The following is a 22,608-nucleotide window of genomic DNA, read 5'->3' as shown; positions in this document are numbered from 1 at the left end:
TACCGGACCTAGTGATCCCTGCCCTCACTGGGGCTGACGTTGCACGGAGGTAGAATTACAACCTGTCTTCAGCATGTGCTCTTGGAAATTACGGAAAGATTCACCAGTCCTATTTCAGGATACTCATTCGGAGTGATAGTCTCAGCTTTTGAATTTCAGTCCTCCAGGGACAGACCTGGACTTCCAGAGGTAGGACTCTAGCCTCTCTTCAGGAATGTTACCTTCTAAAGAGACACTAAGAGGTAGATTCCAGGGATGGTAGATTGATTTCCCTTGAGGATCCCCTTCCAGGGAGGTCTTGGGCTTGGAACATCAGCTCAAGATTTTAAGCAAGTCTCTCAGGAAACAGATCACGGGGCTGGCAGTATGAGGTAGTGGAGGCAGTTAGAAGGGAACTAGAGTGGGTAAATTCACACAGCCTTGGCAGAAGAGAGATGGGTCCCATGGAGATCGAGCGTTCATCAGAGCGATTTACTGAGGTCCCTGCCATTCCTGGTTTACAGTAAGGATTTTCCAGGCAGGAGGGCTGTGATCACACGGACAGAGCAGGGTTAAGGATGGACTCGCCAGCCCCTCCTACTGACTGCTGGTAGAGCAAGGATAGATTATCCAATGGAGCACGAGGGAGGAGGTGAGAGGGGATGGACAGAAGAGAAGACTGGCAGGATCCTCACTTCTACCTCTTCCCACAGCCAGTGCCTTTGGCGCACTGAGGTGCACAGGGTCCCTTAGCCGGGCGCAGGGCGCGCAGCCCAGGCTGAGGTCTGCGGCTTCTGTGGAAGTGAGCATGGCTGGGCAGCGGGTGCTGCTTCTAGTGGGCTTCCTTCTCCCTGGGGTCCTGCTCTTAGAGGCTGCCAAAATCCTGACAATATCTACAGTAGGTGAGTGCTTGGCCGGAGAATTCCCAGACAGGCGCGTCCGGGATACCCGCACTGCAAGGGCTCCAGAGAACAGCGCTTGATCAGAGTCATCCAGGCGATTTTCCAGGCTGGGCTTGCGGACCCGGCTGCAGGAGTGAGAAACCCATCCAGCTGTGGGGCAGAGAGGGGCCTCTACTGCTGAGGTGGGGAAGATAGTTTTGGAGAAAAGAGACTCTCTGTTTCTCTCTCTTCTTCAGGATGCGCTCCCCATCCCGCTGGGCTGGGGCCAGAAATTTGAGACTCATCCCGGAGTTTGAGACCCTGGGCTGCCTTCTCCAGAGCGCAGTGGGACTTTCAGAGGCTCACCCTAAGCTCCGTGGGGCGGGGGTGCGCAGTAGCTTCCAGTAGAAACGGTGGTGAGCGTTTTCAGCCCTTGGAGACCAGGGAAAGGCGCTCCTGAGGGCAGCACTGCAAATGTTGTGAAGCTGCATCCGGAGCCAGGGTAGCGCAGGCAGGTAATTTCATGGCTGCAAGGCCAGTGGAGTGTTTTCCTCCACGGGAAACCTGGAAAACTGCCCAGGGCTAAGGAGAGGACCCAGGTCATTCGGATCTTTTGGAGCCTCCTTCCTTTTACCTGTGCCGCTGACCGTTTCTGAGGGATTCATGGAACTGTTAATTCAGCATTTTGGGTCTCAGTTTTACTTCTTTTACTTTTACCCCAAAGGGAATAGGAAACAAAAGAGAAGCATATATGAACATAAAGGAATCATCCCAGGATCAAGCTTCCCCAAGACTTTATTTCAACCCATAGTGGGTTCTAATGGATTCCTTTTATCGCGGAGAATCAGGGCTCCTAGAACTGGGAGGAACCACAGATCATCTAATTTAGTGCCCATTTTGATTTCCTGAGAGGGCAACTGAGGGATGGGGAGCGAGATGCCTTCCTTAAGAGCACATGTGGCCTCCCTGATGTCCCATGAGGAATTAACTCAGGGTTTTCTTACTGCAGGACCACGCTCACCACAACTTCCATTCTGAAGCCCTTTTCACTGGGGATTTTCAAAAATCACTGTTTAAGAAACAGTGCAAGTCCATTCGAAGACTCGCCCCACCCCCTTTCTGAGTGTTAGTCTCAGTGAAGCAACAGAGCTTCTTAACTTCTTGAAAGTACACCGTCCTCCTTCCTCAGGCTCCAAGAAGGAGTTGGTGTCGTTTCTGAGGTGCTGGAATCCTGATTTTTGCCCCAGAAAGTCACCTGAGTCCCCAAGATCCACCCCAACAGCTGTTTCTGTGGGGACCCCTTCTTCCTGGCTCCCTGTTCTTACATGGATTAAAATGTGAGCAAGATCTGTTGCAGATTGGTACTTTATACATCGCTTGTTGCTCTAGACTATTCAAGTTTGGGTATAAGTAAACTGAGTCATGCAGAGAGTTGCACACTACTTCTCTACTCCCTTCCACCTCCACCCCCAAACTTTTGGTATTTACCATTAAATTACCTTCTCTTCTGATCTTCCTTTCTCTGCTGCTGAGAACCTTAGATTCAAGCAAAGGCTGTGTATTAGAACATATACTGAGAAGACATTGATTTCATGGAACTTGTACCTCTTTTGAGGATCAAGCTTCTCTTTCCTTAGGATGGTAGGATTTTTCTGGAATCAGTGATTCCCTAGTCTGTCGTGCAACCAGGATCCAGCAGGCCCACCCCAAGGGCCCCACATTTGTCCTCAAATGTCTTAATTAGAACTTGATCATTGTTTGGCCTAAATTAAGTACATCCTTTCCAAATACATTAGAATCTTAAAGATTTGGATTCTAAGTAGTGGTCCCTCATTCCTTCCCTTCCAGTGATGATTTCTTGGACAGATCTCTTAAGGTTTCTATCTCCTACAGCAGCATAAATGTCCAAAGAGCAGGATCCCAGAAACAGTTCTCATTGTTTTTTAGGAATTATTCACACTCATATGTACAACACCATACCTGTATTTCCACCAATCCTGTGATTTCTTTTGGACTCTGTGTCTCCATAAGGCCTTGGTTAAAATGTACATGTACCTCAGGATGAGGAACTCCCATGGCCTAAGCACATAGTAACTCATTACACTGACATGGGTACTGTGATTCACAAGAGGCAATCTCTCACGGACCAGAGCCACAGGTAAAAATTTGGGTGGTCATGCTCTGGGTAAGTGGGCTGGGTTTTACCCAGAGGGACATGAGGAGACTGGCAAAACTCATCTTCCTCCACTCACTATCCACTTCCTGTTCCCCTACCTTTCCTCTCCTGGATTGATCACTATCGACTTTAGACACGGTGTTCTCATCATTCCAGAACTGAAATTGTGCATTGTTCCTAGGTGGAAGCCATTATCTACTGATGGACCGGGTTTCTCAGATTCTTCAAGATCACGGTCATAATATCACCATGCTTAACCACAAAAGAGGTCCTTTTATGCCAGGTATCTTTTCTCACTTTTCTTGATTTCTTCTACTCCAAGCAAAGAGCAAAATATTGTTTGCATAGAAAGGCTTAGTAAAATTTTTTTAAAAATTCTAATTCAATTGGAAAGATGAAAAGCTTGCGTGTGTGTGTGTGTGTGTGTGTGTGTGTGTATGTAAAGTGCCAAAAAGCTTCTTAGGCTCTAATTACCAGGACTTGACACTCCATACTCCCATATTTCTTTTCCCCTTACTTGACCTCTACTCCATCCCAAGCAACCATCCACTCATTATTATGGATTATTTTAACAAATACTACTTAATAAGATGGCTTAAAAAATATATTAAACAGGGTTGGGCAAGGTGGCTCACACCTGTAATCCCAACACTTTAGGAAGCTGAGACAGGTGGATCACTCGAGCCCAGTAGTTTGAGACCAGCCTGAGCAACACAGTATTTTTGTCTCTACAAAAAATATAAAAATTAACTTGACGTAGTGGCACCCACTTGTAATTCCAGCTACTTGGGAGGCTGAGGGTGGAGGATTGCTTGAGCCAGAAGGCAGAGGTTGCAGTGAGCTGGGAATGCACCACTGCACTACAGCCTGGGCAAGAGAGTGAGGCTCCATCTCAAAGACTCTCTGTATATAGATAGAACAGAAATATTCAGCCTTATTTAACACTACTTACATGTAAGAATCACTTGTCTTTTTATAGATTACTTTTCCTCTTTTTATGATATCAGAATGTAAGTAAGTTCTCGCAGGGAGCCCCTTATTTATGCAGCTAAGTTAGGAGTCTATGGCTGAGATGGTTTTGCATTCTTGAAAAATAAGTGGCTGCCCACAAGTTTGTGCATAGTGATTTCAGATGTTCTTAATGGAGTCATTGAATCCAAAGAATTTTAGCCAAAATGAAGCTCATAAATCTTATGAACTCCTCTGAAACAGAAACCCTGAGAACTTAACAGACTTGCTTGATAAAGAGTTGGGTGGATTAGGACTTTATGCTCTAAATTGCTCAATATGAAAGTGTTGCTCCAGGAAAAGCCCAAACTCCAGCATCATGTAATACACCCAGGCAACACACCTGGACATGCACCTCCTGAAGCTATAATTTAAAAAAAGAAAAAAAATCAAAAGCAAGCATCTTTGAGGAAGAAAATTCTGAGATATTTTCAGCATTTGAAGGTAACATCAGGCCTTGTTATTGTTCAGATTTCTAAAACCATTTTTTTTTTTTTGAGACAGAGTCTTGCTCTGTTGGCCAGGCTGCCGTATAGTGGCATGACCTTGGCTCACTGCAACTTCCATCTCTCGGGCTCAAGCAATTCTTCTGCCTCAGCCTCCTAAGTAGCTGAGATTACAGGTGTGTGCCACCATGCCCAGCTAATTTTTGTATTTTTAGTAGATATGGGGTTTCATCATGTTGACCAGGCTGGTCTCGAACTCCTGACCTTAGGTAATCCTGCTGCTTTGGCCTCCCAAAGTGCTGGGATTACAGGTGTGAACCACTGCGCCCAGCCAAAACCATTTTTTAATCTACATTTTTTCATTTAAATTTTAAAATTTCATTGTGGTGAAATATATATAACATATAATCTACCATTTTAGTCATTTTTTTTTAATTGAGTCAGAGTCTCGCTCTGTCTCCCAGGTTGGAGGGCAGTGACATGATCTTGGCTCACTACAGCCTCCATCACCTAGGTTCAAGTGATTCTTGTACCTTAGCCTCCCAAGTAACTAGGACTACAGGTAGGCACCATTAGGTGTGCGGCACCACGTCTGGCTAATTTTGTTGTATTTTTAGTAGAGACAGGGTTTCGCCATGTTTGCCAGGCTGGTCTTGAACACTCCTGACCTCAGGTGATCTGCCTGCCTTGGCCTTCAAAGTGCTAGGATTACAGGAGTGAGCCACTGCACTTGGCCCCATTTTCAAATGTACCGTTTAGAGGCTTTAAGGACATTCACATTGTTGTAGAACCATTATTACCATCCCTTTTCAGAAGTTTGTCATCATCACAAAGTGGAACTCTACTTATTAAACAGTGACTCCCTGTGACTGACAGCCACTCTTACTTCTTGAGACCATCACTATGACAGTTATTACTGTTACTGCTTGAGACCATCATTAACGAGACTGAACCAAGGAGGACGAATGTAGAAATGAAAACTTAAAAGAAACTGTTATAAAGAAAGTGGCCAGGGGAAGAAGAAAAGAGCTCCCTTCTTCTAGTGAGCAAAGGCAACTGCTGACCTTCCATAACCCTTCTTATTTATCGGGTACAATGAACAGGGAGGAGGAGGTAACGATTGGTCAGCTGCTTGATTGATCACAGGTTCATATTATTACTAACAGGCTACAGATTTGCCTAATCACAAGAAACACTGCAATTGGGGTGTGACTGCCCTCAGCATTCCTTCTGGGTGGCAGATGCAGTTTGTCAGTTTGCCAACATTCTGCATTTATGAGAAACAGTTTGCTGTTTACTCATATAGTCTCCAGTGGTATACTGAGTTGATCACAGTCCTCACTCTTTTGGCCTCCAACATTTCTCCCTTTTTGTTTTTAATTGAGAAAGGCAATTACAGTCTGTGCAGCCCTCAATTGCCAGCTGGTGGTCCAGCTGATCTTACAGATGCACAGGAAACTATGGCCAGCATGGCCACAAACATGGAGTCAGGGGCTTTTGCCTGACTTTGATGCTCTAACAGATTCTCAGCTTCCTGTGTGGTTTTCTTGATCTGTTTGCATGTCATGGGGTTGATGTGAGTGTGACTCCAGTCAGTCCTTGTTCCATCTTCACATTCAGATTCAACTGGCTCATGGCTTATACTGGGGGAACCAGGCCTGTGTTTGGAATCCATGGGTCCCCCCAGTCTCCCATTCCATGGTCGCACACACCTTGGGAGCACCCACACGGTTTGTTCATTTTTTGTGAAAACACAAACATACCCTGGTCCCCACATTAGTAAATCTACCAAAACAAAAGCAAAGGATTTTGTAGCTGTAGCCAGGAGGCATGCTGTTGCTGAAGCATCTGCTCCACAAGCTGCACTCAGTTTCTGCCTCTTTTGGTTAATTGCTGCGGGGTAAAACTTTCCACTGCCAACGAGAAACAGGCTCTTTCTGATTAACAGAAGACACAGAGAAAGCAAATCTGAGGCTTATCCTTCTCGTGCTCAGTTCCCACAACTTAAGCTCCGAGAAAACCTCCCAAGTCCTCTGCACATCTCACAGCTGCCGGCACATGTTTACAATCCATGAAAGCCAAAGCTAAAGTTAGCCTTTCTGTAGCCACAGAAGACGGTACAAGCCAATTTTCATCCTCCCTCTCCTGTTCACCACCCTCAATAGGTGCTGTAGGTGGGGCAAAAAATTCTCTCAAACCCTGAAATAATAACAAAAAGATGGTACGTACTAAACTCCAAACAAAAAAGAGAAAAGAAATAACCAAATTCTTCCCCATGTTATTTTGATTCAAAAACTTCCCGTTCTTTGTACCTCTAGGGCATTGACCTTATGTTGCTGCCAGCAGACTTGTAACGGGGTTTCTCGTTCATCTGATTGGTGTTATTTTTTTCTGGGCTTTAGTTTTTTTCTGCTCCAGCAGACTTTCCTTGCTCGAGTCCCTGTAGGACCCTATGTGTCCCTATCTGTTTCTGCAAGTTTCTGCTAGTCTCTGCTAGTCTTTATCCCTATTTGTCCCTGTGGTCCCTGTTAGTTCCTGCAAGTCCCTGTCTTTCCCCACGTATCTCTATTTGTCTCTATTTATTTCTATTTATCCCTACTTATTTCTATTTGTCCCTGCAGGTCTCTTCAGGTCTCTGTTTGTCCCTGAATGTCCCTATTTATTCCTGTTCAGGCGCCACTTGTGGCGGACTGCCACAATTACTACTTGTTACTATCACTACGAGGGACATTACTCTTACTACTTGAGACTGTCATTACAAGACTGAATGAAGGAGGACAACCATAGAGATGAAAACCTAAGACAAAAGAAACTGTTGTAAAGAAGGGGGCCAGGGGAAGAAGAAAAGAGTGCTCCACTTCTAGTGAGCAAACGCAGCTGCTGAGCTTCCGCAACACTTTGTATTTATTGAGTAGAAAGAGTGGAGGAGGAGGTAACGATTGGTCAGCTGCTTGATTGATCACAGGTTCATATTATTACTAACAGGCTTCAGATTTGCCTAATCACAAGAAACACTGTACTTGGGGCGTTACTGCCCTCAGCATTCCTTCTGGGTGGCAGACGCAGTTTGTCAGTTTGCCAACATTCTGCGATTATGAGAAACAGTTTGCTGTTTACTTATATAGTCTCCAGTGGTATACTGAGTTGATCTCGACCCTCTCTCGGCCTCCAACAACTCCCCATTGCCCTCTACCTTCAGCCCCTGATAACCGTATTCTATTTTATTTCTCTATTAATTTGACTATTCTGGGTACAGCGTATAAGTGAAATAATACAATATTTGTCCGTTTGTGTCTGGCTTGCTTTGCTTAGCATAATATCTTCAAGGTTCATTCATATTTAACGTGTGTTAGACCTTTTATATGGCTGGATATTCAATTTTATGGATATATCACATTTTGTTTATCCATTAATCCATTGATGGACATTTCGGTTTTTTCCACTTTTTGACTATTGTGAACAATGCTGCTATGAACACTGGTATACAAATATCTTTCTGAGTCCCCACTTAAAACCATTTTAGTATCTTTTACATTTGGTTTCATATTCTTCGCTGCCTTTGTATCTGCCTAAACTGTATATCCGATTAAATAGTTGTAGTATTTTCATTTTAAGACAATTATTTCTTAATTTCAAAAACTGTAACTAAATTCAATTGATTTAAATTAAAATTTAGATGAAAAATTAATGATGGCATTTCCAATAAACTTTGAGAAACTACTGGCCGGGTATAGTGGCTCACATTTGTAATCCCAGCACTTTGGGAGGCTGAGGCAGGAGGATCACTTGAGCCCAGGAGTTAAAACCAGCCTGGGCAACACAGTGAGACTTCATCTCTACTAAAAATAAAAATAAAACATTAGCTGGGCATGGTGGCATGCTCCTGTGGTCCCAGCTACGTGGGAAGCTGAGGAAGGAGGATTGTGTGAGCCCTGGAGGCCGAAGCTGCAATGAGCTATTATCACACCACTGCGTTCCAGCCTGGCCAATAAAGTGAGACCCAGTCTGAGAAAAAAAAAAGAGAGAGAGAGAGAGAAACTACTGAAAGCTACAGAGCTTTTACTCTTTAACAAATATAAGCACAGCAAAATCTATAAACCTTCAAGGAATGTGTGGATCCTTTCTGTTTTTTCATAGGATTAGGAGTCTAGAGTTTCTTTTAATAATTCCCTCATCATGGATGTCTCTGAAGCTTTGAAATAGAATTCCCATTTTTCATTTCATCTGTAGAGCTTGGCTGAAGGTCTGCAAACAAGGAAATACATGATTGGGTTATTATTTCTGATCAGATGCCCAATGTAATGAATTGAAACATTTGAGCCAATTATTAACTCCTTATTTGGAAACACTTTCCCATACTGTTTATTTATTTGCAACTTTAATAAATGACATCAGAGGCACTGAAGAAGCAAAGGTTTCTAATACTCACATGTGCTACTGCTCCAACCCATCAATATATGGAATCACAATTGGATTATACACAGTGACTAGAAGACTATTCAAGAGCATAAGAGAGAAAGCCTAGATTGCTTTGAACAGACTGTAAGTAGACTGGGAATTCTAAGAACTCTGCTAGTGATGACTCAGAAGGAAGAAAGGAACATAATAGAGAAAATCTGTATTGTCTTAGAGAATATAAATCATCATACACAGACTTTTTGTAGAAATATAGATGTTCAAGTGTTCTTACTGTCTATAGTAAAATGTGAGAGGAAAGATAAATTGAGAAAATAACTATGAGACAGAAAACAAGCACTTTATGGTTTTGGAAATTCTTAGCCTATTAGGATGGAAAATATTTAAAAATTAGGGAATTCAAATGTCAGGAAAGCAGTGTATCCTGTTGTCTTGTAGAGAAAGCCAATTGTATGGCTGGACAGCCTTTTGCTATTGCCTCTGAAGGATTAAACGGTCAGAGTATTCAGTCACACAGAAAGCTCATTGAAGAGATTAGCATGAAGCAGGTTTGGTGTGCCCTGGTTACCAACTTGCCTGAGTCTGCTAAGAAAGAACACCCACATAACGCAACAAATTCCATGAAGTGGATTTACTACTTACATGTGGACAACAACTGAAACCTAAAATTCACTGTGAGCTGGTCCTCCAAAGCTCAGAAAGGTGCCTGGGATGAATGGAGTCTCAACTGTACATGCCCCACTTGCAATGCAGATAAAGGACCATGAAGTGCAGACCACCTTGGGTTTTATACCCTGGAGAAACATGATGTGCTAAGCTAAGTGTTGAAGGGCATGCTGTTTCTAGTGGAGACTGTAACAAAGCCTGGGCTATTCCGCTCAGTGCCTCTCTATCTCAGAGTGTTACATTCCCAGCTCATTCTACAGTTATTCTTGATAACTACAAGTGACAAGCAGAGAGGAAAACAGGGTCAGCCCAAGGCCACCTTGAGAACTGTCCTGCAATTAGGTGTCTGTCTCATGGATTCCTTCACCCATAATGGTAGAAGCCACCAATCAAGATGAAACTATCTCATAATGATATGTGGATGAAACTCTTATAAAGATATGTGGAGACTGGGCATGGTGGCTCATGCCGGTAATCCTAGGATATGAAAGGAAATGAAACAAAGGAAAAGGAAATGAATCAAACAAAGGAAAAGATGGGTAGGACAAGGTAATGACTAGTCTACAAATCAAATAAAATATCAATTTCTGTAAATAAAAATAAATAGAGGCTCATGACTATCTCACAGACCTGGTGAAAAGGAATGAGAAAATGACCCTGAAAGGATATTTATTCTTGTTCAAAAGAAACAGGTTGAAATCAAAAGGAAAAGGAATAGAAGTAAAATATTATTGCTACTTAGATCAGCAAGGTACAGAGGAAGCACACTGAGTTGAGGATAAAGGAAAAGAAGTAAATGAGTAAAATAATTGATGGGGTATTCCTACAAGCCAGCCAGCCAGATAAAAGATTTTAATGGTCCACATTACAGAGGCAACATATTAAAAGGATGATGAGGTGAACATCTAGACACTAGCTGGTGGTCTTGCTGTTCTAAAAGGCAGTGGATCCTAGGCCGGGCACGGTGACTCACACCTATAATCCCAGCACATTGGGAGGTCAGGCGGATCACCTGAGGTCAGGAGTTCCAGACCAACCTGGCCAACATGGTGCAACCCTGTCTCTACTAAAATACAAAAATCAACCAGGCATGGTGGCTCGTGCCTGTATTTCCAGCTACAAAGAGGGCCGAGGCACGTGAATTGTTTGAACCTGGGAGGCAGTGGTTGCAGTGAGCCGAGATTATGCCACTGCACTCCAGCCTGGGTGACAGAACAAGACTCTGTCTAAAAAACAAAAACAAAAACAGAATAAAACAAATCTGTGGAGCAACTTCTTGTCTAGTGGAATGAATTCCTATGACATACCCAGGAAGGTCACAAGGTACCCAAGAATTTTTTTTTTTTTTTGAGACTAAGTCTTGCTGTTGTCGCCCAGGCTGGAGTATCATGGCATGATCTTAGCTCACTGCAACCTCCGCCTCCCGGGTTTAAGCAATTCTCCTGCCTCAGCCTCCCGGTACCCAAGAAATTCACACCTTTAGAAGTACTGCCAATTTGGATTAAAAGGTATGAGGAGAATATGACAGGCAGGAGGGCTGTTGAGCTCCCCAATCTGCAAGTAAGAATTAAACTGACAAACCACTCAGCTGTAACCACATGCAACGCTTCATGAAAAACCAAGGATAACTCTGAAGGTGAAGCAATGAGCCCAGATGGCAGAGCTTCTAGCCCAGAAGGCTGAGCCAAACCACAGGATTATTCCCAGTCCTTAAAACCTAATTTTGTTTGCCCAGTTGTAGTCAAATGTCTTGGGACTGGCACCTCATTTTTTTTTTTACTTCCTTTTTGCCCCCATTAGAATAATGTCTATAACTGGTATCCTATGCCTGTCCCACTCTTGGTTTTGGGGAGCAGGTCATTTTTTCCTAGTTTCATAGATCCACAGAAGGAGAGCAATTTTTCACTGAATGGATTACACCCAGACTCACCCATACTTGATGCAGATTATTTGGATGATGTGATTTGGGAATTCTGAGCTGATGAGCTTTAGATGAGGTTTTTCACTTTGAATTGATGATATAATTGTTTGAGACTTTGGGGGACGTTGGGACAGGATGAATACATTTTCATTCCATGGGGGATGTATATGAATGTCTGGGATCTAGAGAACACACTGCGGTGGGCAAATAATGCCACTCCCCCCGCCCCGCAAAGATATATATGTTCAAATTCCTGTAATTATGAGTGTGCTATTTTACATGGCAAAAGGATCTTTGCAGATATGATTAATATAAGGATTTTGAGACAGGGAGATTATCATGGATTACCCAGGTGAGTCCAATGCAATTACAAGAGTTCTTATAAGGCAAGCTTGTCCAACTGGTGGCCCACCAGCTGCATGTGGCCTAGGACAGCTTTGAATGTGGCCCAACACAAATTCATAAGCTTCCTTAAAACATTATGAGATTGTTTTTGCAATTTTTTTTAAGCTCATTAGCTATTGTTAGTATTAGTGTATTTTATGTGTGGCCCAAGACAATTCTTCTCCTTCCAATGTGTTCCAGGGAAGTCAAAAGATTGGACACCCTTGTTATAAAGGAGAGAAGATCGTAGGAGAGTTAAAGAATTAATGATGGAAGAAGAAATTAGAGCGATGTGGTTGCCTGTTGGAAGGGGGCCATGAGCCAGGGATGAAGGTAGCCTTCAGAAGCTGGAAAGGGCAAGAAAAAGATTGTTCCCTAGAGCCTTCAGAAGAAATGCAGCTCACCCACACCTTGATTTTATTTTAATGAGATCCATTTTGGACTTCTGATCTCCAGAACTATAGGATAATACCTTGTAATTTTAAGCAACTAAGTTTGTTGTAGTTTGTTAAAGCAGCAATAGGAAACTGAAACGGCCATGATAGGTGCTCAGAAGAACTCCAGGAAGCATGAAAGGAGGATGCTAATGCCTTTACATTGCAGGTGTTCCTGGGGGTCACTAATGAGAAAGCCTGCTGTACTGCAACTTAGATAGATTCTGGAGCCTTCTGTTACAGGGGATGCTACGCAATGTGGGCAAGTAATAAACATGAGTGGACCTAAGTAAAATTTATAAATAAGGAATATGTTGTCTTTAAAATGCAAAAAGGCCTAAAAGATGTTTGGCTTCTAACATTATGGGCACAGGGAGGCTCAATAGTTGTTTTTTAGTAGTATTGGGGATAGAGAGGCCTTCAGCTAACCAACTGATCCTTTGGAATTTAAGTGAGGGACTGGGTCTGCTACTTTGCATGGGACAATGGCTTATCCCCTTTATGAGCTCCTTTTTGAATGTTTCTGTGTCCTAAATAAGTGTGGCGAATGAATTTCCTTAGAGGAGGACACGCTCAATGTAATGTTATACCTGTACTCCTGGAGAAAGCTGGAAGCAGTGGCTCTTGCTGGCAAAGATTGTGGGCAATAGTAAAGCTGTTGAAGTACACTGTGGGTAGCCATGCATTGTGTTTCTTCCAAGGTAAAGACACACTGTGGCTGAGAGCCTGTAAAAATCAGCATGGAAGAGAACATTCTAGCCAAGTCTATGACTGCAAAGTATTTGCCAGTAGATACTTGGATAGAGTCTTTCATTTCAATTAAGTTGAGTATGACAGCCTTAATATGTGGGACTATGTGTTAATATACCCCCAATCCTCACACAAAATTTGATTTGGATGTGATGAAGGCACACATGTATTAAGAAGATATGAGAGGTTTATGACTCATAGGGTGAGCTTTTTTTTTTTCTTTTTTTCAGAATAGCAGGACAGGCTCCCAGGCAAATCTGAAAAATGGCTTTAGAGAGCAGGGAGGGATGACTGGCTTGAGTTTTTACTGTGAGGAGAGGTAGGATGAGCTGAGGATTTCCCTTCATTGTCCTGACTTGCATGGATTGAAACTCCTACCAGGTATAAGAGAGAAGGTATGTGTGAGTTTTCATACCAATTTGCTCAGATGAAGCATGGGGTTAGGAAGGGGAAATGGGGCTTGACATTTGTCAAGAGGCAAACAGTGAAAATGGAGTCAGACTTCTTATTACACATGGGTAATGAAGAAGGGGCCAAGCTGGCAAGTCAGGATGTAGGGGACTACTCTTTTAATGAAATCTTTTAGTACTTTTTAACTGAATTTAAAAATTATTTGCGTTGCTTCCAAGTCTTTGCTATTGTGAATAGTGCCGCAATAAACATACGTGTGCATGTGTCTTTGTAGTAGAATAATTTATAATCCTTTGGGTATATACCCAGTAGTGGGATAGCTGGGTCATATGGTACATCTAGTTCTAGATCCTTGAGGAATCGCCATACTGTTTTCCATAATGGTTGAACTAGTTTACAATCCCACCAACAGTGTAAAAGTGTTCCTATTTCTCCACATCCTCTCCAACACCTGTTGTTTCCTGATTTTTTAATGATGGCCATTCTAACTGGTGTGAGATGGTATCTCATTGTGGTTTTGATTTGCATTTCTCTGATGGCGAGTGATGATGAGCATTTTCTCATGTGTCTGTTGGCTGTATGAATGTCTTCTTTTGAGAAATGTCTGTTCATATCCTTTCCCCACTTTTTGATGGGGTTGTTTGTTTTTTTCTTGTATATTTGTTTGAGTTCTTTGTAGATTCTGGATATTAGCCCTTTGTCAGACGAGTAGATTGCAAAAATTTTCTCCCATTCTGTAGGTTGCCTGTTCACTCTGATGGTAGTTTCTTTTGCTGTGCAGAAGCTCTTTAGTTTAATGAGATCCCATTTGTCAATTTTGGCTTTTGCTGGAAGCAACCCAAATGTCCATCTGTGACAGACTGGATTAAGAAAATGTGGCACATATACACCATGGAATACTATGCAGCCATAAAAAAGGATGAGTTTGCGTCCTTTGTAGGAACATGGATGCAGCTGGAAACCATCATTCTCAGCAAACTATCACAAGAAGAGAAAACCAAACACCGCATGTTCTCACTCATAGGTGGAAACTGAACAATGAGATCACTTGGACTCGGGAAGGGGAACATCACACACTGGGGCTTATCATGGGGAGGGGGGAGGGGGGAGGGATTGCATTGGGGAGTTATACCTGATATAAATGATGAATTGATGGGTGCTGACGAGTTGATGGGTGCAGCACACCAACATGGCACAAGTATACATATGTAACAAACCTGCACGTTATGCACATGTACCCTAGAACTTAAAGTATAATAAAAAAAAAAAAGAAAAAAAAATTATTTGCATGTATCACTTTAAATAATAAAAATGATTGTTTTTGTAAAACGGAAAGAACAGAGACTCTGGAATCAAACAAATGTGTACTGTATTTAAATACAAATTATACCAATGGCTCACCCCTGTAATCCCAGTGGTTTGTAAGGGAGCTGAGACTGCAATGAGCTAGGATTGTGCTATTGCACTCCAGCCTGGATGACAGAGCAAGACTTTGTCTCAAAAATAAATAAATGCATATATTAAAAATACTTAAAGAAGCAATCATTCAAATACATACATAATCTTTGAAATAAGTTTTGATATTGTTATGCTAATGTTACTCTTTTGTGTAGCATATTTAACTTTTTTTAAACCTGTTGCTGTTTTCTTAGATTTTAAAAAGGAGGAAAAATCGTATCAAGTTATCAGTTGGCTTGCACCTGAAGATCATCAAAGAGAATTTAAGAAGAGTTTTGATTTCTTTCTGGAAGAAACTTTAGGTGGCAGGTACTTTTTTTTTATTCTTTGAACCAAAGCATCACTATTTTCATCATACAAATGAATGGATGGATGCATGGATACTTGGATTTTATTTTAATGAGGTTTTATTTTAATAAGAGAAAGTGACAAATGGATGGATGGATGGATTGATAGATGGAGAGACAGATGATAGGGGGAGTAGATGAGTACTACATACTACATCATCCAGTGAAGTCCCTGGGCATTCTTCTTTATATCATCTTTCTTACACTATAAGCATGAGTGCTTTCCTGCAGAAAGTGGGAAATTGTTTCTTCTGGGACTTCCTTGCAACACTTCACCTACAATCATTGCCTGTAATATCCCCAACACAGAAATTGGGATAGGCTCCTCCAGTTTTCATTGTTGGTGGGAAAATTAGAGTCACCTTTTCCCACTTACTGTCTTCCCTTCTTCTCACATATATTCATGAATAAAGGGAAGGCTTATGAACATTGGGTTTGTAGAAGTTGAACATACAGCCATGCAAAGTTCTTTTAAAAAGCAATCAACCTGGTACAAATGAAACATGAAACTGACTCCTTTTGCTTAATCTGGATGGGAAGGAACACATAACTTTTTGATCTCAGACATAAAAGAGGAAACACAGAAATCTATGCCTATCTTGGTTAATCGCAGTGGCCTTACCTACTCTGCTTTCCTTGAAAATTCCACTCAATAGTCAACGTAGTGCTTAAATCTGACTTCTTCCATAAAGCCTCCCTCCTCACCCAAGCTGGAACACCACATTCTGTCCTCTATACGTCTGATCTAATCCACCCATTTGACACTTAGCCTATATCATCTTGCAGAGTTAGTTATATATTTTAAGCATATGCCTTGTCTCTTCATTCCCAGTTTAATATTTTTAAGGACAGGTATAGTTAAGAGTGCATTCTTAAAATATTTTAATTTATTAGCTTAATTTTAAATATGATTAATGAACTACAGTCTAAAAATTTTTACTACATTACTGGCTTTCTTTTTTTTTGAGATGGAGTTTTGCTTTTGTTGCCCCGGCTGGAGTACAATGGCGCGATCTCGGCTCACTGAAACCTCTGCCTCCAGGGTTCAAGCAATTCTCCTGCCTCAGCCTCCCAAGTAGCTGGGATTACAGGAGTGTGCCACCATGCCCAGCTAAGTTTTGTATTATTAGTAGTGACGGGGTTTCACCATGTTTGCCAGGCTGGTCCCAAACTCCTAACCTCGGGTGATCCACCCTCCTCGACCTCCCAGAGTGCTGGGATACAGGCGTGAGCCACTGCACCCAGTTCATTACTGAAATTTTCAAAAATGTTTGGCAACTTTTCCTTTGTTATATGAATCTTTAAAAATATACAACAGAGGATGACTTCAGTCAGTCTACATATCATTAGTGAGGGACCTTCTCTAACTGGAGGGCAATGGTACAGTGGTGTACAGGTTACAGGTGTGTCAGGGAATTGATTCTCTCAGTCTTCCATACAGCCAGTAGGTTTCTGATATCTAGAGCTCTTACACTTATTGCAACTGGCCTAGGCATCCTCATCTATTTCCCCCAAATTCTGTAAAATAGGATCATATTCTATGCAGGCATTATTGGGAATACGTTGCAAAAGAATCATCCCTTTGCATATGTCAGTAAAGCTTTGACATTATCTTACCTGAATACCCCAGCCTGCATTGAGGTGGAAAGAAATAATAATAATAAATAATTGAATAAAAATAATAATATAAATAAGTGAACAAATATGTAAATAAATATATAAAAATATGTAAAATGAAAATAAATAAAAGTAAAAAAGAAAGAATAATAAAGAAAAAAGCAATGTGTTTCAAAAACCAGGTTCCTTTTGTTTTTATTTTTTCCATTGCTTAACTCCTAGGGATAGAAAGGTGGAATTCTCATTTTCAGCTGAGATATTCGGTTGTAATATAATCAAAGAGTAACTTGACTGAGGCAATCTCTCGTATGCAAGCACACAGTGCTAAAACACAGCACATATAATCAATATTGATAAACTCTTTCGTCAAGTTACTTACACAATTTGGTTGGATAAATAAGAAAATCACTCATAAACACTCCGTATGTAAATGAGGGCTAAATAGAGTGTCACCTAATTTATCAAGGAGATGGAACTCTGAGATCTGCTGCTCTGAGAGATGGCTCCCAGAGTAGAAGGACCTTGAGTTGGCATTGATGGTGGTTGGGATTTGGATAAGGGGAGAAAAGGGGAAGGGAGAAGGGTACACTCTAGGGAGTAGAAACATTTAAGCCAGGATAATTACGGCAGAGGGCATTTGTGGGAAACTGGTTGAATTTGTGGCTGACTGCTAGAAAGGCTGTTGTTGCTTCCCTGGGATATTTTCTTTGTATCTCAAGATACTTTAATGTACTATAAATTTAACACTTCCCATGAATATTTATTATTATTTTTTCTTACAGAGGAAATTTTGAAAACTTATTAAAAGTTCTAGAATACTTGGCATTGCAGTGCAGTCATTTTTTAAGGAGAAAGGATATCATGGATTCCTTAAAGAATGAGAACTTCGACATGGTGATAGTTGAAACTTTTGACTACTGTCCTTTCTTGATTGCTGAGAAGCTCAGTAAACCATTTGTGGCCATTCTTTCCACCTCATTCGGCTCTTTGGAATTTGGGCTACCAATCCCCTTGTCTTATGTTCCAGTATTCCATTCCTTGCTGACTGATCACATGGACTTCTGGGGCCGAGTGAAGAATTTTCTGATGTTCTTTAGTTTCTGCAGGAGGCAATGGCACATGCAGTCTGCATTTGACAACACCATCAAGGAGCATTTCACAGAAGGCTCTAGGCCAGTTTTGTCTCATCTTCTACTGAAAGCAGAGTTGTGGTTCATTAACTCTGACTTTGCCTTTGATTTTGCTCGACCTCTGCTTCCCAATACTGTTTATGTTGGAGGCTTGATGGAAAAACCTATTAAACCAGTACCACAAGTAAGTGACCCTCAGCATTTAGTTTGGGATTCACACAGAGGTCTTCAGTGCATAGTTGATGGCTGCCACCTGCCAGTAGGATCCTGAGGCTGAAGTAGGGATAGGCAAGGGAGGCACCTAGGGCATGCTTTTAAAGGAAGTGATGAGTTTCAGGGTTGTGCAAGTATAATGTTAGGCCTTGCACCATCCTGAGATCAAGGGCATCTTTGTATGGGTTCCCCTGGCTCCTCTTTTGCCACACCCTAGTTCTAGCCTTGATAAAATAAGCCCGATATTAAAGTTTCAATTTTTGTTTGCATTTTTATTTTGCATGATCATGTGTACAATAAACATGTAGTTAGTGCCCATTACATGCAATAATTGTTAAGGAGATAAGATACTCACAGTGAAATGACAACACTAAGGATTCGGAGTAAGCAGGGTGGGTCTGTACGGGACCGACAGCAAGAACTACCGGTGGTATCTCCAGTGTTCCCTGCCTGTAGAGCCCTGGCTCCTGGCTCCACCCAGATCTTCTGACTTGATTTCTCTGGGGTGGACCCCTGCTACTGTAATTTGCAAATGCGGCCCAGGTGATTTGAATGCACAGCGCAGTTTCACAACTCAGAACCTCTGCTACAGAAATTTTTCAAAGGGAGGAGAGCTAGGATGACTTGGCTGCCTGTTGCCTCTGAGCGCTGGGTTCCCATTTAACAGAAGTCATCATATTTAATATCCTTCTATCTGTATGGAGGTGTGATCATCTTCATTTTTATAAACGGAGGACAGAGGCTCAGGTGATGTAGGTGACCTTCCCACCACCATGTATTTCAGAGGCCCTGAGGGCCTGGGCTTTCCAGCCACCCAAGTGTCCACTCTTCTAACTTGCATTGAGTGAGCAGGAAGAGGTGGGGAATGATCTATAGGTGATATGGGCTTTGCATTGGTGGCAGGAAGTTTTAGGAATGGAGCTGAGAGGGAAAGCACCTGGGGAGCAGGGGTCCCAATATGTGGAGATGTAATTGAGATGGCAATAAGGCTGGGTTCCCTGGGTGGCGCTGGCTACACTAGTGGAGTAGAAGATTCAATTGCATGAGTAAAACTGTGGGGATTTACCAGAAACCTTAGCTAGCAGGTGGGTGGATCAGGCCTCCATCATGGAGTAGGGAGAGGACGTTGTTAAGAGGATAACAACGGGAATAAGGATTGTAATGACTGTGAAACAACATACACTAAAAAAAAAAGTTTCTTCTCTGCATTTTCCAATTTTTATAAAATGGTCTTATGTTGCCTTGTAATTATAAAAATGATGACAAGGCTGTTTTAAAGAAGTCCTTAGGAATGGTAAGTGGTACGCTGGCTGGAATCCAGTAGAGTCTGAACCACGTAGTAGAATGATGGGTTGGGAGGTGGAGTGAGCCCTTGTAGGGCAGAGAGAATCAGACAGAGTTCAAAGAAATATTTGGAAGTAAGAATTGACAAAATTGTGCTACACACAAAATTAAGACATTGGATACTGTGAGCCCAAAATACAGGACGCTGGTCTCACCAATTGAGAAACTTTATTTGCCAAGGTTAAGGATGCATCCATGACAGCTTCAGGAGGTCCTGACGACATGTGCCCAAGGTGGTTGGGGCACAGGCTGGTTTTACACATTTTAGGGAGACATGAGACACCAGTCAATATGTCTAAAATAAACATTGGTTTGGTTCAGAAAGGCAGGAGAGGGGGATTCTAGGTCATAGGTAGACAAGAGACAAACAATTGCATTTTTTTTGAGTCTCTGATTAGCTTTTCACTGAGTGCACAATTTACAGAAACAGTCACTTCTACCTTAGTCTGGTTTAGTGAAACAATAGGGCAGAGGAATCAAGCTGACATTTGTCTCAGGCGGGCAGACGGATGCTTTTGAGTTCTGTCTGCTCTTTGTCCACAAGGAATTTTCTTGTGGGCAAATGGTGAGGGGGGTATGCAGCTTTTTTTTTTTTTAATCTTTGTGGCTGTGGCTATCCTATTTAGGAATGGAATGGGAGGCAGTTTTGCTCGATGCAGTTCCCAGCTTGACTTTTCTCTTTGGCTTAGATTTGGGGATCCTGAGATTTATTTTCCTTTCACAACACTAACTTTGTTAAGAACTACCTGGGGGACTTTAAGATACAAGCTGCCCAGGACTGCTTTCGGGACAGAGCATTACTGCTTTTTTTTTTTTAAATCCACCAGATCAAGGCATTGATCACTTCTTTATGTTACAAACATCCCAATTATATTCTTTTAGTTACTTGAAAATGTACTATAAGTTATTGTTGACTGTAACCACCCTGTTGTGCTATCAAACACTGGACCTTATACATTCTAACTATATTTTTGTACCATTAACTATACCCACTTCCCCATCCCAGCCTCTGGTAACAGTCATTCTACTCTCTGTCTCCATGAGTTTAATTGTTTTAATTTTTAGCTCCCACAAATGAGTGAGAACATGCAGTTTGTCTTTCCGCGTCTGGCTTACTTCACTTAACATAACGTACTCTAGTTTCATCCATATTGTTGCAAATGACAGGATCCCTTTCTTTTTATGGCTGATGAGTTCTCCATTATGTACACATACTATATTTTCTTTATTCATTCATCTGATGTTGGACATTTATATTGATTCCGTATCTTGGCTACAGCGAATAGTGCAACAATAAACACAGAAGTGCAGGTATCTCTTCAGTATAGTGACTTCTTTTCTTTGGGGTATATACCTAGCAGTGAGATTGCTGAATCATATGGCAGTTCTAGTTTTAGTTTTTTGATGAACCTCTAAACTGCTTTCCATTGTGGTTGTACTGATTTAAATTCCCACAAACAGTGTGCAAGTTTTCTTTCTCCACATCCTTGTTATTGCCTGTCTTTTGGATGAAAGCCATTTTAACTGGGGTGAGATAATATCTCATTGTAGTTTGGTTTGCATTTCAGTGGTAATCCGTGATGTTGAGCAAACCTTTTATATGCCTGTTTGTCATTTGTATGTCTTTTGAAAAATGTCCATTCAGATCTTTTATTTTTTAATCAGGTTATTAGATTTTTTTTTCTCATAGAGTTGTTTGAGCTTTTATGTATTCTGGTTATTAATCCTTTGTCAGAAGAAGAATTTGCGCATATTTTTTCCCATTCCATGGGTTATCTCTTTGCTTTATTGATAGTTGCCTTTGTTGTATAGAAGCCTTCTAACTTGATGTGATCTCATTTGTCCGTTTTTCCCTTGGTTGCCTGTATTACGCAAGAAAAACAAGCGCGCCCAGATCAACATCCTGGAGCATTTCCCCAATGTTTTCTTTTAGTAGTTTAATAGCTTGAGGTCTTAGATTTCAGTCTTTTTCTTTTCCTTTTTTGAGACTGAGTTTTGCTCTTGTTGCCCAGGCTGGAGTGCAATGGTGTGATCTTGGCTCACTGCAACCTCTGCCTCCTGGATTCAAGCAATTATCCTGCCTCAGCCTCCCAAGCAGCTGGGATTACAGGCGCCCACCTAATTTTTTGTGTTTTCAGTAGAGACGGGGTTTCACCAAGTTGGCTGGGCTGGTCTCGAACTCCTGACCTCAGGTGATCCACCTGCCTCGGCCTCCCAAAGTGTTACATTTAAGTCTTTTATTCCATTTTGATTTGATTTTTGTATATGATGAGATATAGGGGTCTAGTTTTATTCTTCTGCATATTCATATCTAGGTTTTTTTTTTAGCACCATTCATTGAAGAGACTGTCATTATGTTCTTGGCACCCTTGTCAAAAATAAGTTCACTGCAGATGTATGGATTCATTGCTGGGTTGTCTATTCTGTTCTGTTGGTCTACGTTTCTTTTTTTATGCCAGTACCATACAGTTTTGATTACTATAGTCTTGTAGTATAGCTTGAAGTCAGGTAATGTGATTCTTCCAGTTTTGTTCTTTTTGCTTGGGATGGCATTGGCTATTCTGGGTCTTTTGTGGTTCCATATAAATTTTAGGATTATTTTTCCTCCTTCTGTGAAGAATGTGATTGGTATTTTTATAGAGACTGAATTGAATCTGTAGATTGCTTTGGGTAGTATGGACATTTTAACAATATTGATTCTTTCAGTGCATTAATGTGGAATAGCTTTCCAGTTTTTAAAATGTTTTCTTCAAATAATTGCATTGATGCTTTATAGTTTTCACTGGAGAGATCTTTTACTTCTTTGTTTAGCTTTATTGCTAGGTATTTTATTTTGTTTGTGGACATTTTAAATGAAATTACTTTCTTGATTTCTTTTTCAGACTATTCACTGTTGGCATATAGAAATGCCACTGATTTACATATATTGATTTTGTGTCCTGCAACTTTACTGAATTTGTTGATCAGTTCTAATAGTTATTTTGGTAGAGTCTTTAGGGTTTTCCAAATATAAGATTATATAATTTG

General features: G+C 41.4%; 1 protein-coding gene across 3 annotated transcripts in view; it reads left to right on the top strand.

The window, feature by feature from the left end:
- The first annotated feature begins 309 nt into the window (after nt 1-309).
- Nucleotides 310-22,608, top strand: part of UGT3A2 (UDP glycosyltransferase 3 family, polypeptide A2) — a 31,617-nt gene continuing 9,318 nt past the window's right edge. The window contains exons 1-5 of one of the 3 annotated variants that reach the window (XM_011944354.1): nt 310-371; nt 693-881; nt 3,218-3,319; nt 15,125-15,239; nt 17,677-18,208. In XM_011944354.1, the coding sequence (XP_011799744.1) occupies nt 788-881; nt 3,218-3,319; nt 15,125-15,239; nt 17,677-18,208 (843 nt within the window). In that variant the 5' untranslated portion in view covers nt 310-371; nt 693-787. Of the gene's footprint in view, nt 372-661; nt 882-3,217; nt 3,320-15,124; nt 15,240-17,676; nt 18,209-22,608 lie in introns of those variants that run through there. The other 2 variants (XM_011944353.1, XM_011944355.1) reach the window with 2 other exon arrangements.

Source organism: Colobus angolensis, unplaced genomic scaffold (genome assembly GCF_000951035.1).
Source record: "Colobus angolensis palliatus isolate OR3802 unplaced genomic scaffold, Cang.pa_1.0 Scaffold230, whole genome shotgun sequence".
Taxonomy (NCBI): domain Eukaryota; kingdom Metazoa; phylum Chordata; class Mammalia; order Primates; family Cercopithecidae; genus Colobus; species Colobus angolensis.
Note: the sequence above shows the minus strand (reverse complement) of the source record. Positions and strands in the feature narration are given on the sequence as shown.